Here is a 14967-nt window from a genome sequence, read left to right on the forward strand (position 1 = left end):
AGAGGGAGAAGGGATATTGGCTGGGCTGGGCCCCAGGGTTGGTTTGCTGTGTAATTACTGCCCCCATGCCTCCCTGACGCGCGGGCGGCAGTGAAGGGGGAAGGCGGGGACCCCCCCCCCCCCGCCTCCCTGGTTCGGCCTCTGCGGCCCGCCTGCCGCACGGCCTCGCCCCCGGAGGCCGCCGCGGTTACGCTCCCCGCAACCTGGGCTGGGCGGCGCTGGCGGGTCCCGCCCCCTGCGCTCCCACAGCCCGGCGCACACGCGGCAGCGCCGCAGCCCCGCGCAGACAGAGACACACGCACACAGAGGCAGGCTCTGGCAGTGGCACTCGCAGCGCAGCAGCGGCCGCCGCCACCAGGCATGGCACAGGGCTCTGCCTCGCCATGGCAGCAGCAGCGCGACACAGCACCCTGGACTTCCTGCTCAGCGCCCCAGGTCAGCGCCCGCCGTCCCCACTTGCTAGCGCGCCCCCCGCGTCCCCCTCGCACCGCCCCGCCTCTGCCCAGTCAGACAGCGGGTTAGCGGGAGCCGGGCCCCGGCCACGGCCCGCTCCTTGCCGCAGGCCCTCCTGCGGCTCCAGCCGCCTCCACGCTCTGCCCATCCGCATGCGAGCGCTTCCCTCCCCAAATCCTTGCGCTCCTTCCTCCCAGAGCTCCCCCACCCTGCACCCCTACTCCTTCCAGGCACGCATCTGATTTCCCCCCCGCTCCCCGCAGGCATCCGGCTGCTCTCCCGGCGTGTAGGTTGCCCCCTCCCCCCGCCTGCAAGTCTCCTGTGGGCCCCCTCCCCCATGTTTTAGGGCTCCCTGTGGTAACCCCCCCTCAGGCATGCAGCTCTCCTTGTCCTTTATGTGTGCAACTGCCCTCTCCCTTCAGGCACGCGGGTTCCCCCTGCCCCGTGCCTCCCCGTACGTGCGGAGCTCCCCCGCCTCTCCCCGGGCATGCAGAGGCGTCCGCCACTCCGGGCGCGCAGTCCCCTCGTGACCCGCCATGCAACCCCTTTCCTGTCCCTCTCTGCACAATTCATCTCCGCGATCCCTAGGAAAAAAAATACAAAGTCCGCTCGGCATCGGCGGCCAGCCTAGCAACGCACCTAGTGCAGCTCTTCTTCGGCAGCCTAGACTGTTAATGCAAATCAGTGGATTGTCACTGGAAAGTGTGTGTGTCTGGGGGAAGGATGTCGCTGCTATTAAGCATTTCTTTGCCGCGTGCGTGACCTTTCTCTGTTCCTTGGTTGGGTGACTTTCTCTTGGCGAGGTTATTTTTATTTTTCTGCCATTATCCTGGTGGGAAATGGGATCCGGCCAAGGTAATGCTTGGCCTAGTGTGGAAATAAAGCGAGGCAAAAGGAGGTATTTTTGTTTGGGAGGGTTGGAGGGAAATACAACAATATGATATGGAGAAACGAAACAAGGAAGTGCCCAGATTCGGAGGCCTGGTTTGGAAATGTGCATTGTCGGCCTCTTGCAAATGACAGGGGTAGCTAAGCTAGAAAAGACTCAAGTTTTGTTTTTATTTGTTTATCCCTTTGTTATGGTGCTATGGGAAGGGAGTTGGTGGGGGTGTAGTCTGTGGGGTTGATTTATGCATGTACTTGTCCGTTGAACCATATGAACGAGAACCATAAACTCACTGAACATTAAATCTCACCAAATGAGGGTCAATCCGTTCTCATCATCGTATCCACTCATTATACTCATACCTGAACATAGCCATTATGTGAACAACATACTCTCATAGCGCAGTGTCTGTACTTTGACCCGTTAACCTTTTACCCCCAATTGGGGATATTGCAGATTATGTATTCCTTACGCCATCCGATCTTAAACCGAATTTTGCACCTCTTGATAATCTGTACTTTATTCCCTGATAACTAGAAACTACTACACTTAAACTCTGTACCGTTCACTTTTTTAAAACATCTTAATAAATTTTTTAAATCTGTTCTTACTAAAAACTAGATATTTTTGTTAAAAAACTTCCTATCCATGTTAGGCTTTCTGAGGTTGCTTTGGGGAGGAGACATTACTGTAAAATGGGAGGTCCTGAAAATCTGACCTGTGGCATTTCATTATGTAGTCTATTATGACTTGTCAGTGAAATGGTAAAAGTAGCATTTTTCTCTTATTTAAAACGGGGTAACAGGAAATAATCTGCTGATGATTTTTTTTTTTTTTTTCTGGGTCAACACAAAGTAGAGGGACTCATATCCAACATGATTTATTATGATTTTATAAGCTGAATTTCTTGTCAGATGGTGGTGTGCAGAATTCCTTGCAGTAATTAGTGATAAAAGTGAGCTGGGGATCAGATTTTAACTACTGACTTCAGTCATGGACTGGTCAGTTGAGGGATGGGGAGGCAGGTTTGAGCCTAAATTCAATAAAAGTATTCACTTTATTTGGTAAGTTAGGTGGGTGATACGTTTCACTTTTGGAGAGTGCTGTAGTGAACTTTGAGTGCCAATCACAGTCTGTAGATAGCTTTGTAAAGAGGCAAGTAAACACTGGATTATCTTGCTATTTATTAATTACTCTGACAATATTTATTTAAAATTTTTTTTTTTTAGTTTTTGAATGCGTCCTTTTTTACTCCTGGGGGAATTCTGCGCCGCTGTGCAGGCGCATAATTTATATCCCCTGCAGTTTTCTTTGCTTCCCCGCAGAAAAATGACTTTCTGACGGGGAAGCAAAGGGAAGCCACAAGAATGGTCATGCGACCCTCCCCGGAAGTATGTTTTGGGCAGCCGTCAGAGAAGTAGGGGTGGGGTGGGGGACTGGGGAATACCTGGCTGGTTGCTCCTATGTTGCGCTGGGCTCAGCTGCTAATCCCGGCTGGGCTGGGGAGGACTGGACTTTGTCTTCCCCTGCACAGTATCTGGGGCTGGGTAAGACCCACCCCCAGATTTCTCCCCCAGTTGCAGGAAGCTCTGCACACTTACCCCTGCTTCCTGCATCCATCGCACCTCCTGGCTCAGGGATTCGTGTACAGGGAGCTGCTCCCTCATCCACCCAACCCCCGTGCATCCAGATCCCCTCATACCCAGATCCTCCTGCTGAGCCTCACCCTGACTTGGAAACCACCCCAACGAGCCACCCACACCCAGATTCCCACTTCACCAAGCCCCAGCCAGTTGCACCTGGATCCCCACTGCAATGTGCCCCACTCCCCCCACATCCAGACCCCCCTGCTGAGCTCTATACCCCCAACAACATTCAGCTGGACCCCCCTGCAGAGTCCCCTTACAGTTGCCCCCAGAACCCTCCCCACCCCCCCAACAAGCCCCTGTGCATTCAGGTCCCCCCCACACCCGGATTGCCCCACACAGAACCCTCAACCCACACCTGGATCCCCCCACACTTAGCCTCTCCACGCTTAGATCCTGCCTTCCCGCACCTGGCATGGAGGGGCAGGGCTCTGGGGTGTTTCTGGGGCAGGCCTGGTCCTTGAGCTGTGTGTGGATTGGGTGCAAGCCTCACTGCTGAGTCTGTGTCCTGTGGGGGGGGGGGGGGGGGGGGAGAAGCTGCACAGTGATCTCCCACCTCTGTGCAGCCAGTGTCCTGTGCTCCCCAATGCCATGCTGGAGCCTCTACATTTATATGACAAATACGATTTGCAGAATTTTAAAATATTGTGCACGGAGTTCTTATTTTTTTGGCTGCAGAAGTCCCCAGCAGTACTTTTTTCCAGGCTGTTTTGGTTGGGGACAGGCATTCCCCCCTGTTAAACAAATCCTTTTTGGGAATTCTGTTTCAGTGAAGATACCATAGATTCTAGAAGCTTTATTGCAATCCATAGCATTTTTGACAGTGCAGAATGATACATTTTTTGTAGTGAACCAGCAAAAACCAAAAAGATATCACAGAAGGGAAAATAATTGTAAAAGTTTTTGTACTTTCCTATTTCTCTCTCCCTCCTTTAGTTAATGGAGGCAGTGTTTTCAGATGTTACATCTGCCTTACTGTGTCTTTAAAATCCTACTTTCCTATTGTTTTTACAACACTTTTCTCTTTCCAGTTAGTGTGTGTGAAGTACTCACCTTAACAACAAAAGGGGAAGTTGACTAAACAGGGAAGTGTTGTCCAATACATAAGTGAATGATGAAATCTACTTGTGTGTTCCTATAACAACAGTAGGTGAACAGTCTTTGGAGAGGAGTGAGTCTCTTTTCTGCAGATGACAGTATCCTCAACTCAAGTTGTGGGGTTTTTTATATTGAATTTCACCTCTTATATAGTTGTGGCTCAAAACAAAATATTGGTATGATTTCTGTAATGAAATGAGTACATATCATCCATAGAAATAAGTTTTGGATATAAAGGCTGAATCAAAGGTTATTAACTAGCTTGGTTTTGTATTTCCTATATGGGCAATACAATTTTTGAACAGAAAAATAACAGCTGCACCTAGCAGTGTTACAGTGTGATGGTAAAGTGCTCTGGGATGTCCTGAAACTACTAACAAACTGTTGATGTATCTTTGAACTGTTTTTGTTTTAGAGTAATGTACGTTATCTCTATGCCTTAGATTTCTCTGCCATCGGACAGCAACTAGAGAGTCTTGATTTCAGTATATAACTTTTCAAGTGTCTCCTACTCCCAAATATATAATTTTAGGCTATTGAATGACGTGGTTTAGGAAATGTTAATGTGTGGTAATCAGTCTTTAAAATCATGTCTCTCTGTGAATGGACAGTTTATATAAAGTAAGAAGACTTCAGTAACCCTGTGATACCTAATTATATCTAGTACTTGCAATAGCTGAAATCTACCTAGACAATATAAAGCTTAGGCTCCTTTCCTCTAGATAAAGCTAGACTGGGCTTTTTTATACCAGCCTTAAGGGGGATTTAGGCATTGCAGCACCTACTGGAATTCTTAATCCTGAGTTAGGCACCCAGGCTCACTATGCAATGTATGGGGAGAGAGGATCTAAGAAAGGGATTAACAAAAGCCAACATGCTCAGTGGGGAGCACCTAAACTCAACATTTCCTATTGGCTGGGAGAGGGGTATTATTGTGTAAGCTCCTCCCCTCAAAGTGAGTTAGGCAATTAACTCCAGGCCAGAGGGAGATGTCTCCCTCCTTTCAGGGTTCACAGTTGTGAATCCTCTCATAGAGTTAGGTGCTTGAACAGGGTCAGCCCTCTCTGCTTGCTGATCTCAGGACTTGGATGGCTGTGCATGTGCCTAGCTGCTGAAATGCAAGTGCTTCTGGGACACTTAACTGGAAATTTGGTGCCTAAAGTGCCTGGGTGCCTACAGAATTAAGCAATAGCTAAAAGGATTTTTATAAATGCCAGTGGTATCTAAATGTTGGTATGTAAAAGGTGGCATTTACAAAATGTCAGCTACTGCTTAATCCTGTAGGCACCTAAATTCCCCCCCTGTGAATCCCACCCTTAATAATTGGGAACCTAACTCCCTAAGGCATCTATGAAAATCTGATCATGTAAGCATATGCATAACTTTATGCACTGTGATTAAGCACATGTATAGATCGTCATAGGATTGGGGTCACAGAGATTTAAACAATATAAAGTACTAGCTACCTGTTGGACCAGCAGTTCACAAACTCTCTGTTGAATGAACACTTGCATTTATTTGGCAGACCAGTGCTTCCTCTGTCTAACTTCTCCTGTACCTCACGGCATTGCAGGACAAACCTGATCTCCATCTTTCCCAGCCTTAATTTGAAATAGCAGGGGAGATATGATTTTGTGTTTAAAACTCTGGAGTGGGAGGGGAGGGATGGATTGTTCAGTTGAAATACTTGTCAAGCCCTGTCAACAAGAACATGCAAAGTCTCCATCCTTCTCCCACCAGCTTGTGGGATCATGACATAACAATTAGCTAGTCCTCCAGAGCCTCATCCAGGAGAAACAAGGAATTCAAGACTTTATGGTTATCTAGGCTGACTTCCTGTATAAGTCTAGTAAGTCCTGGGCCAGAAAAATATCCAGGCTCCCAAGTGACAGAAAACATACCACATCTCTTGGTAAAGGAATGGCAAGAGCCATACCGTGCTTTAGAGTTTGGTAGAGAACCTGGTTGTAGACCCGGTTAACTAATACAAGACTTGTGAAGTTAAATGTGGTGTTGTTTGAAGCTTGTTAGGTTGAGGGCCAGGTGAAGTATTTTCATTTTCTTCTTGTCTCTCTATTCTGCGGATCTTGGATTCTTTTGTGTACACAAATCTGTGTTTCTTGGATGTTCTTTATGGACTTGTTCTCTGCCACACTGCATTAATTATTTTAAATATTTTTTGGGGGGGGAGGGGAAGAGGTACTGTATTAGCCTCTTCATTCCCTTTTGAGGATTTATAATTTCCTCTTCCTGTTCTTTTAGGGGTTTTTTATTTTCCTTCTTGCTGGGTGAAAGACCCACAGAAACAGGAGTAAGTGTCTGTGCGGGAGGAAGAGTGAAACTAACCCAACATAGTCAAATTATCACAGTAAACAAAAGGAACTTTGCCCTCTACTCTTTTGGTTATTGTAATAATGGTAGTGGTTTTTAATTAGATGTGTTGTGTGGATTTTTAAGTTGATATCCCTTTAATGCTTCCTCCTGTCAGATAATTGTATTCGATATTTTAGAAATATATGCCGTTTCTTGCCTCTAAAGCAGGGGTTCCCAAACTTAGTTTGCGGCTTGTTCAGGGTAAGCCACTGGTGGGCCGCAAGACGCTTTGTTTATCTGAGCGTCCGCAGGTACGGCTGCTCGCAGCTCCCAGTGGCCGCAGTTTGCCATTTTAAACACATCCTTGATGAAAACCTGCATGAAACATTCATTCTCTTTTATCAGCTCTAGTTACAAGTGGCAGTCAAGAAGAAGCAAATATCTTCTATTAAATTTGTTAGGCTTGTGGAGTGGGGTGGAGCTTCATTCAAGCACACTACTAGGAAAGTGTTTCTTGGGACAACCATGTGCAGTTCACCATGCACACAATTATTTTATAAATTTATACTAATTAATTTACAAGCACACTGAGAGAATATATATATATATATATTCTATATATAAATTTTTTGTCTTTGGTCAGTCAGTGAATTTCAGGCACTTTAAAAGAAGTAAGATGTATTCTCTTCCTCATGCATTGGGATTTGTAAGTAACGTCCCAGGCATGTGTACATCAATATGCAAATGTTGGTACTGGAGAACTTGAAATACTAAGTGGACTTGAAATGTTCAGTTTGTAGGCTTTCCTTACCATCTGCTGTTTGGTCTCTTGCAGTAGGAGTTCATTAAATATCTCACTTCTTCCCACAGCAAGATGTCAATTGGACCAAACACCATCCATATAGTCCTAAATGGGGAAATGCCCATTATAAGGCTAGATGTGTGAAGGATAAGGTCACATTTTGGGTTAACCCAGTGAGTGACATATCTTTTCCTTAACTGTTTGCAAAGTCTATACAAAGTTCTCTCTGTAGTTAGAAAGGCAGCCAAGTAAGAATTGGGAACCCTATAATAATGTGTGTGTGTGTGTGTGTGTGTGTATGCACATGACTTTTGGGGTGGGGGAGAAATGTTAAAAACATTCATACTTCAGTTTTAAAGTGTTAGTGGGCTTATTTATGCTAAACAAGCAGAAAAAGAGAAATTATTTTAAAATACCCGCGGTTATGATTGGAAGCCCATAAGCAATACTTGCTATTCTGTTGGTTCTGCAACATCAGTTAGCCACTGTTCCCAGAGCATTGCTGGCATTATGAAGCTGTTGTACAAACAATAATGGTTAGCTGTAATAGGATGTTATGTAAGTTGAAGTCCCTTTTTTAAATGGTATACTTCAGCTTCACTCAAATCGTAGGAAAAACATTTTTTTTTCTTTTACAAACCATGCTCTGTGGGATACTTTTTTAAAAGAGACACTATTAGTCTAAAACTAATTTAAATAAAAAACAAATTTGCCCAGTAGTTCTGTCTACTGTAAAAATATTTGACAATAATAATCTCTTGTGTTTGTATGTAAAGAGCCTATTTCCGTTAGTATGGTAACAATGTACTACTTGGTGATTAGTCCCTCCATTGCCAAGCTAATGATTCGAATGTATCTGGTGGCAGACAAACAGAACTTCTTTGAGGAAGAAACTTGATCTGAAAGGTTCTGAGACTGGTTATTTCCTTAAAGTACTATCACTAATTAGAACAGTAATTGAAAGAAATTAAAATAAAATATAATCTCCAGTCTTAAAACTCAGGATGATTTGTGTTTATTCCCCGCACCAGGGTTTGTTCGTCTCTCCTCTTCCCCACCCCAAGACTGCATCTGCAGAGCACCACTTGTGGAACTGCGAGTGTAGACAGCTGGTCATTGGCATTTTAACCACCATGTTGCGTATTCCTGCTCTGAGGAGTTTTGGATGAGACACAGTGGGCCAAGGTCTAAGTATGCTACTGCTAGGAGTGGCAGAGCTGAATCACTGGAAGATCTTTGCCAAAACAGCCTAGCGTAGATACAGCTGAAGTGACTTTGGAACTGCAGATGTTTTTCCATGGCATCTGCAGTCTGTCTTAGGACTGTGGAGAAGATGTTACAATCTACAGTCACTTGCATGGAGTGCTGCCTGCCTATTGATGCATAAGTACTGCTTGCTTACAAAAAGTCAGCTGGTGGGTGGGGGATGGGAAGGGTGCACTGTTGCAGCTTGCCTAGGTTCAGTCATCCCAGTGTAAACTATGGTAGTGCAATTCTCTGGTGTAGATGCAGCTAGAGAGAAACTGAGTTGTATTCAGTTTCACTCATTGCAGGGATAACTTCCTGTGGTGTAGTAGAGCTGGAGTGAATTCTCCTAGAGCCTTGGGAGCCAGTGTTTTAGTCTGCTGTTTCCATACTCCTCCAGGATTGCCCTTCCAAGGAGTTGCTGAAAGTATGTGTGAAACTTGATTTCAGATTACAGGCACTCTGTTTTTGTCTTGACTTGTTTTTGTTTTCTAACTATGAGTATGTTTATACTGCAACTCCTCTCTCCCCCTCAAGCAGCCAGTCTCAGAGATTGGATCAACTGCTTTCGGCTTGCACTATGGAGCTAAAAATAGCAGTGTAGACATTCTTGTCCTATAACGCTATCCCAAATCAGTTGACTGGGGCTCTGAGACTTGCTGCTGTGATTTTTTTTTTTTGCAGTGTAGAAGTACCCTGCGAGCTCTGCAAACTCGTCCTGAGTTCTTAGAGTGAAGCTCTGATGCTTTCTTGGTGTACCCAGGACTGGGGTCACCTTGTTATTTCCCTGCTACGGTGAGAGAGACTTGCTGGTGCTAAACTGGGTGTCAGCTCCCTGTCACACCAGTTTGTTAGCCACTCAAACAACCTCCTCTACTCCTTCGCTTTGCCAGGTTAACTTTAGGTGCATGCCAGTTTCCAAGCCCACTTGAAGAGTGGTCCCCTGTCACTGGACACTCAAAGAAATTGCCAAGTTTGCAGTCTCCAAAGAGACATTGTACACACCAGCCTGTTTTGGTTCAGTTGAGGCCTCACGTTTTATTTAATATTACTGAGATGAGTTTATAATAAAACCAAGAATAAGCTTATTAACAAGAGCACAGCTTCGAGTGATACTGAGTAAGGATAGTGGAAATGGAATTTGGTTACAAATAAAACAAAAGTATAATATGCTCCTAAGAGAGTAAACAACTTTAGCAGGCTATAATCATTTGTCTCAAACAGTTTCTCACCCTCAGAATCGTTCTGAAAAGCTTGCTGACTTTTCAATTAAATCAGGATCCAGACTTTTTTTTTTTTTAATTTATGAGTCACCTCCCTCCATGAAGGGTGTTCAGCAGTGAAATGGATAACGAGATGTCTTTCTCCTTATATTTCCCAAGTTTATTGTTTTAGTTTCCAGAATCAGGATGACACCCTGGGGTTCAGATTCCCTCCTGTTGGTTTTCACATCCCTCTGTCATCCTGTTTTTTCTGTTGACTTCATATGCAAATGGAACGTCCTTTGTGGTGTTCCACAATGCTTAATTTGCATTAGAGGCAACTATCCTCCTTCCAGTCTGGAATAAAACCTCTCTCTCTTTTAAGCATAATATCAGTAAGTATCCATAATTCCCCATAGAGTGATTTCACAATGATATTAATGACCAATATGTCACTGGCTTTCATTTAATCTCACACAACATCTTGGTCACCCTGAACAGCAAAGAGTTCTGTCACCCCTGAAGGCATGAAACCAGATGCTTTACCACCCAGAGTCTTTCCCGCTCCCAGTAGAGTTCTGCCTCCAAGCTGTTTCCTAGTTGTACTCGTGACTTACTGCTCCTAGCAGATCTTGAGCTACAGCACTTTCTCTCTGTGCTTCAGTGTCCCTGCTCTCAGTGGAGCTCTGGCCTACAGCATCTCCTAGTTATATCAGAGTCTTGCCCCTCCCAGCAGTCTTCCTGCTCTCAGCAGAATACTGGCCAATAGCATTTCCTGGCTTTATCCGTGTCCCACCGCTCCCAGCAGATTCTGTGCCAACAACACCTCTTAACTGTGCCACAGACACACTCAGCACTGACTCGATTTTCCCCCCTTGACACTGAGTCTGATTATGGCAAGCAAATACCTGAGCCTTTACATCATTACAGGAAATGACACATCAAGGAAACCAGATTCCCACAGTCAAAATTACAGACCATTTTTGGTGTCCATAATGATTCAGGCTACAGGCATCACACCCCTATCTGTTTGCCTGCTAGCCTGTAATTGGGCACACAGCCTTATGTTCTTCCTTTTGCGTCCCATGGGCAGTACTTGATTCTCTTCTCAGGTTCATGCTGCTTGCGTTTGTCCCGATCAGCAAGCTTGGTGCTCCAGCTCTGCCTCCTCACCGACACCTGGCCTCCAACTCCATGCATTTCTCCTTAACGAGCATCCTTTCCCACTCCAGACTTCACACCTTTGGGCCTCTCACTATCACCGCTGCTGCTAGATTATATGGAGAATGGTCTGCTTGGTCTCTTGCATGTGCTGTAGGAGAAAAAGGGACTTCTTTTGGCTGCTAGTTTGGAGTAGGTGCCCCATCCTGCCTCATTGCACATGAGTGCAGCATGGCCACCAGCTCCAATTTCTTCTGGTCAGCAGCTGACAGACCTTGCTGTGCACACAGCTTTTCTGACGGCTTCTTGGTGAGTGTTTATCATACATTTCTTTGCTCAACCTGCCTCTTCTGCTGCTTTTATTCTTCTGTATACTTTCTTTTGTTTTTATTTCCTTTACCCTAAATAAACAGGAACAAATACAGACTCTAACCTTGTACTTTGCTCCCTCACTTTTGAATCTGTTATGGTCTGCTTAGCAAGTGTTTGGCGTGTGAACCTCAGGTCACTGATATAGGCGTGCAACTCCTGAAGCGACTACGCCGTGATGTTTTCTCGAGGCATCTAAAACTGTAGGTTGCAGCGTAACCCCTCTGCCTCAGTGTGAAAGAGAGATGCTGGTGCTAAAATCAGCAGCCATGCTATGCTCCTTATTTACACCTGTGTAACCCCCTTGTGTACAATAGGATTGTACCAATGTAGCTGGGTGGCAAAAGGAATGACATTCATTCTGTTCAAAGTTCAAAAAGGATTAGAATCCAGTTCCCCTTTTTTGCTGTGTCGGCATTGCAGTATAAAGAATACTAGAAATCAATACAAACTTATTTTATTTTAAATCAAGTGTAACCCTGAATAGACACGTGGTAGATATGCTGAATGAGATGCCTTTTTACATGGTACATTCTGAAAAGTGACTGCTGCCTTAAGCAAAGTGGATACAAATCAGTTAACAGATTTTGTATTTAAATACATTTTTCTTTTTAAAAAATAAACCTGTCAAATTAAACTTGAAATTATGACAACTTACATTAATGCCTACATTTAGTATAATCTTTTAATCATTTAAATATGCATTTGATGTTAAAGAGGGGAAAAGTACCTTCAATTTCTGTTGGGCAGAAAATCTTTTGCCTTACTTTTGGTTTAAGATTAGCTAGCAGGTGCAGAGAATATTTTCTTAATTTGGGCTAGTTCATTCAAAGTTGAGAAGTTGATAGAAAAAAATAAGCTTTCCTGCTTCTTCCAACTCCTAATCAGTCTATTAATAAAAAACAGGTGGGGGAGGAGGAGAGCAAGTAATTGAAAAAATGTGAGGGGAAACGGGGGGGCTAACTTTTCAAAGATATTTAGGTGCCTAAAGCTGCACATAGGCACTTTTGATAATCCTAGTAGGCACCTATTTATACGTTTTAGAATATCTTTGAAAATCTGAGATATGGTGACCAGAAACAATCAGTTCAATTCTCTAACTACCGAAATAGTTCGTTCTAAATGCAAAACACATTTGATACTTTTCTTAACGTATCCAGCACACTTAAGGTAGTTTTATTTAACTTTGTGTGTTTAATTAAATTCCAAATTTCCATTCAAATGCAACTTGACACAATTATCAAGTAAAAAAAAAAAATAATCATGTAGTAAATAGAAGATGTTGTATGATGCGTAGTGACACTCCCCAGGATTGTGAGGCACCTCACCGCTACCCATCCTTGGTGTGAAAGGGTCTTGTGTGTGTGCCTGCTGTGGATCAGCAGCCTCTGGCAGCACAAGAACCAGCTTCTGCAGTCCTCGTTCTCTCTGTACAGGTAGTGATAGGCACACACCAACGCCCACGTCCTTGGAGTGATCTCTGCAGTGTCCAGTCCCATATCCACTAGACACTCTACACAGTTACCAGATCTGCTATTCACAATGGAATGGTACATGCCAGGTTGTTAGTTTCAGCTCAGGATCGGCATTTTGCTTAACATCACAGTTAGATACGTATAGTGAAAACAAGAATAAATTTATTATCAAAGATTCAAGTAATAGTAAGAATAGTGGAAAGAAATGCCTTAATCTTAAACAAAATCATTAAATGCTTTCTAGAAACTAAACTCAACTAAAAGGTTAACCTCCTGTCAAAAGACGCTTCTCTCACACAAAGTCTTCTGCAGCATTTTTAACCAAGATTGGCTGAGACCCCTACTTTCATGAATGCAAACATGCTGACTGTTTGTTTCATAGGTGCAGGATACCAGGGTATCTTCTTTGCCTTCTAGACATCTCCTCCTCTCCGCCCCCCCCCCTCCCAGTTCATTGTCTTTACTCCAAGAGGGGATAACGCTCCATGGCTTTTTTTTCCTGCGTGCTCCTTTCCTTTTGACTTCATATCTCTTTGTTAACATTTGACTGTGTATGTAAATAAAGCTTAATTTGTATCCCGACAGAGAGATGCACATTTCTTACCTCCTGTCTGGAAAAACTGGTCTGAGGCATGTCATCTTTTGATGATCTACTTTTTACCTTACATGCTTAAGAACATAATTTTCTGGTACAGATACATAATTCCTTGCATAGTACATGTACATACATTTCACAATGACATTAATGACCAGTGTGATACTGGCTTTCGTTTGAAACCTCACGTGACATGCTTTGGTGAACTAGAACGTGCACACCAGATTTGAGATTTGTGTAACCCCTCTCTACACCCATTTCAGTTGGCTTTAAGAGGTTCTTGGGTCACCTGCATATTCCAACAGTAATAAAAAAAAAAAAAAAAAAAAAAAAAACTGAATAAATGTATACTTAAACTATATAACTACTAAAATAAATGTGTATAGATAACAAAAAAAAAGTACCAAATTTTCATACTTGATTGCATATCAGTGTGTTCTAATTATTATGTCAGCCAATGAGAATGAACCAGTACTTATTTCCCTAAACAAAACACGGTTGCAGAATGAGGTTTAAAATTGAAGTGCCTTAAATCGTTATTAAAATCAGCAAGCAGGAAACCTTGCTTTCATCACTGCTGTTAATGTATCCTGGCTTTAAGTAATTATGTAATAGTACAGTAAAGTCCTTGGTCTTGCCCTCAGGTACACTGTATCTTGGAAAAGGAATTAAGTAGTTAATATCTTGCAGTATTTTATTTTCCAAGACACCGAGGTTGACAGCACAGTGGCATGACTTGAATACTCAACTGCCAGTGCTTGAAAAAGTTATTGGATGCCTACTAGCAGAAGGCCTGAATCGGATAGCCAAAGGTAGATATGAAAGATGAGGGAAGCCCAACAGGCGTATATGTGGGATCAGTGACATGGGAACAAGGCCAAAACCTCTGCTGCCTTGGATTCTGGGTAGGGGGAGGTGCTTTAGGCTCCATCTTTCAGCCTCTGGATAATAGGTGTTTGAAACTCTATCCTTTTCTAGCTGGTGGAGGAAAGCAGCTTTGTGTCTCTACATTCTGCATTTCCTCATAGCTGCTGAAAGAATGGATGGAGGGTTTCTGTTTATTGAATCCCTCCCTCAGAACTGTTAGTTAGATCGTGGGTCTCTGGTAGTGTATTCTTTTCTCCCCTTTCCCTAGCTAAAATACCTGTAGAAACCCTTCTTGTTACTCTTAACATCCCTTGCTAACTGTAACTCCAAGTGTGATTTGGCCTTCCTGATTTCATTCCTGCATGCCTGAGCAATATTTTTGTACTCTTCCCTGGTCATTTGTCCAATCTTCCACTTCTTGTAAGCTTCTTTTTTGTGTTTAAGGTCAGCAAGGATTTCACTGTTAAGCCAAGCTGGTTGCCTTCCATATTTACTATTCTTTCTACACATCTGTTCTTTCCTCTCCTGCCTCTCTTTTACTGGGACATATCCACTGTCTGCCTATGATGCTGCTGGGTTGCTTTCCCAAGGATCAGTAGCTTGAAACTGATGTGATTCTTGATAGTGTCACAGGTGTCAGTAGAGTTCTGAATAGCAGCAGTTAAACTGGTCAGTCTCATTTAATTTCACTCTGCTGCTGCTTGGCAAACTTAAGGATGGCAAAAGGGACTGGAGCCATCTGTGAGCCCAGAAAACACATTGCCTTGCCTTGTTCTTTTTAACCAAATGTAAGACTACTTGTGGCACCTTAGAGGCTGACAAATTTATTAGAGCACAAGCTTTCGTGGGCTACAG

General features: G+C 43.8%; 1 protein-coding gene across 1 annotated transcript in view; it reads left to right on the plus strand.

Moving 5' to 3' along the window:
• The first annotated feature begins 220 nt into the window (after positions 1 to 220).
• The window catches only part of SMS (spermine synthase), an 80514-nt gene continuing 65767 nt past the window's right edge, over positions 221 to 14967 (plus strand). The window contains exon 1 of the mRNA XM_074968177.1: positions 221 to 435. Within this exon, the coding sequence (XP_074824278.1) occupies positions 384 to 435 (52 nt within the window). The 5' untranslated portion in view covers positions 221 to 383. The remainder of the gene's footprint in view (positions 436 to 14967) is intronic.

This window comes from Natator depressus, chromosome 1 (assembly GCF_965152275.1).
Source record: "Natator depressus isolate rNatDep1 chromosome 1, rNatDep2.hap1, whole genome shotgun sequence".
NCBI classification, from domain to species: domain Eukaryota; kingdom Metazoa; phylum Chordata; order Testudines; family Cheloniidae; genus Natator; species Natator depressus.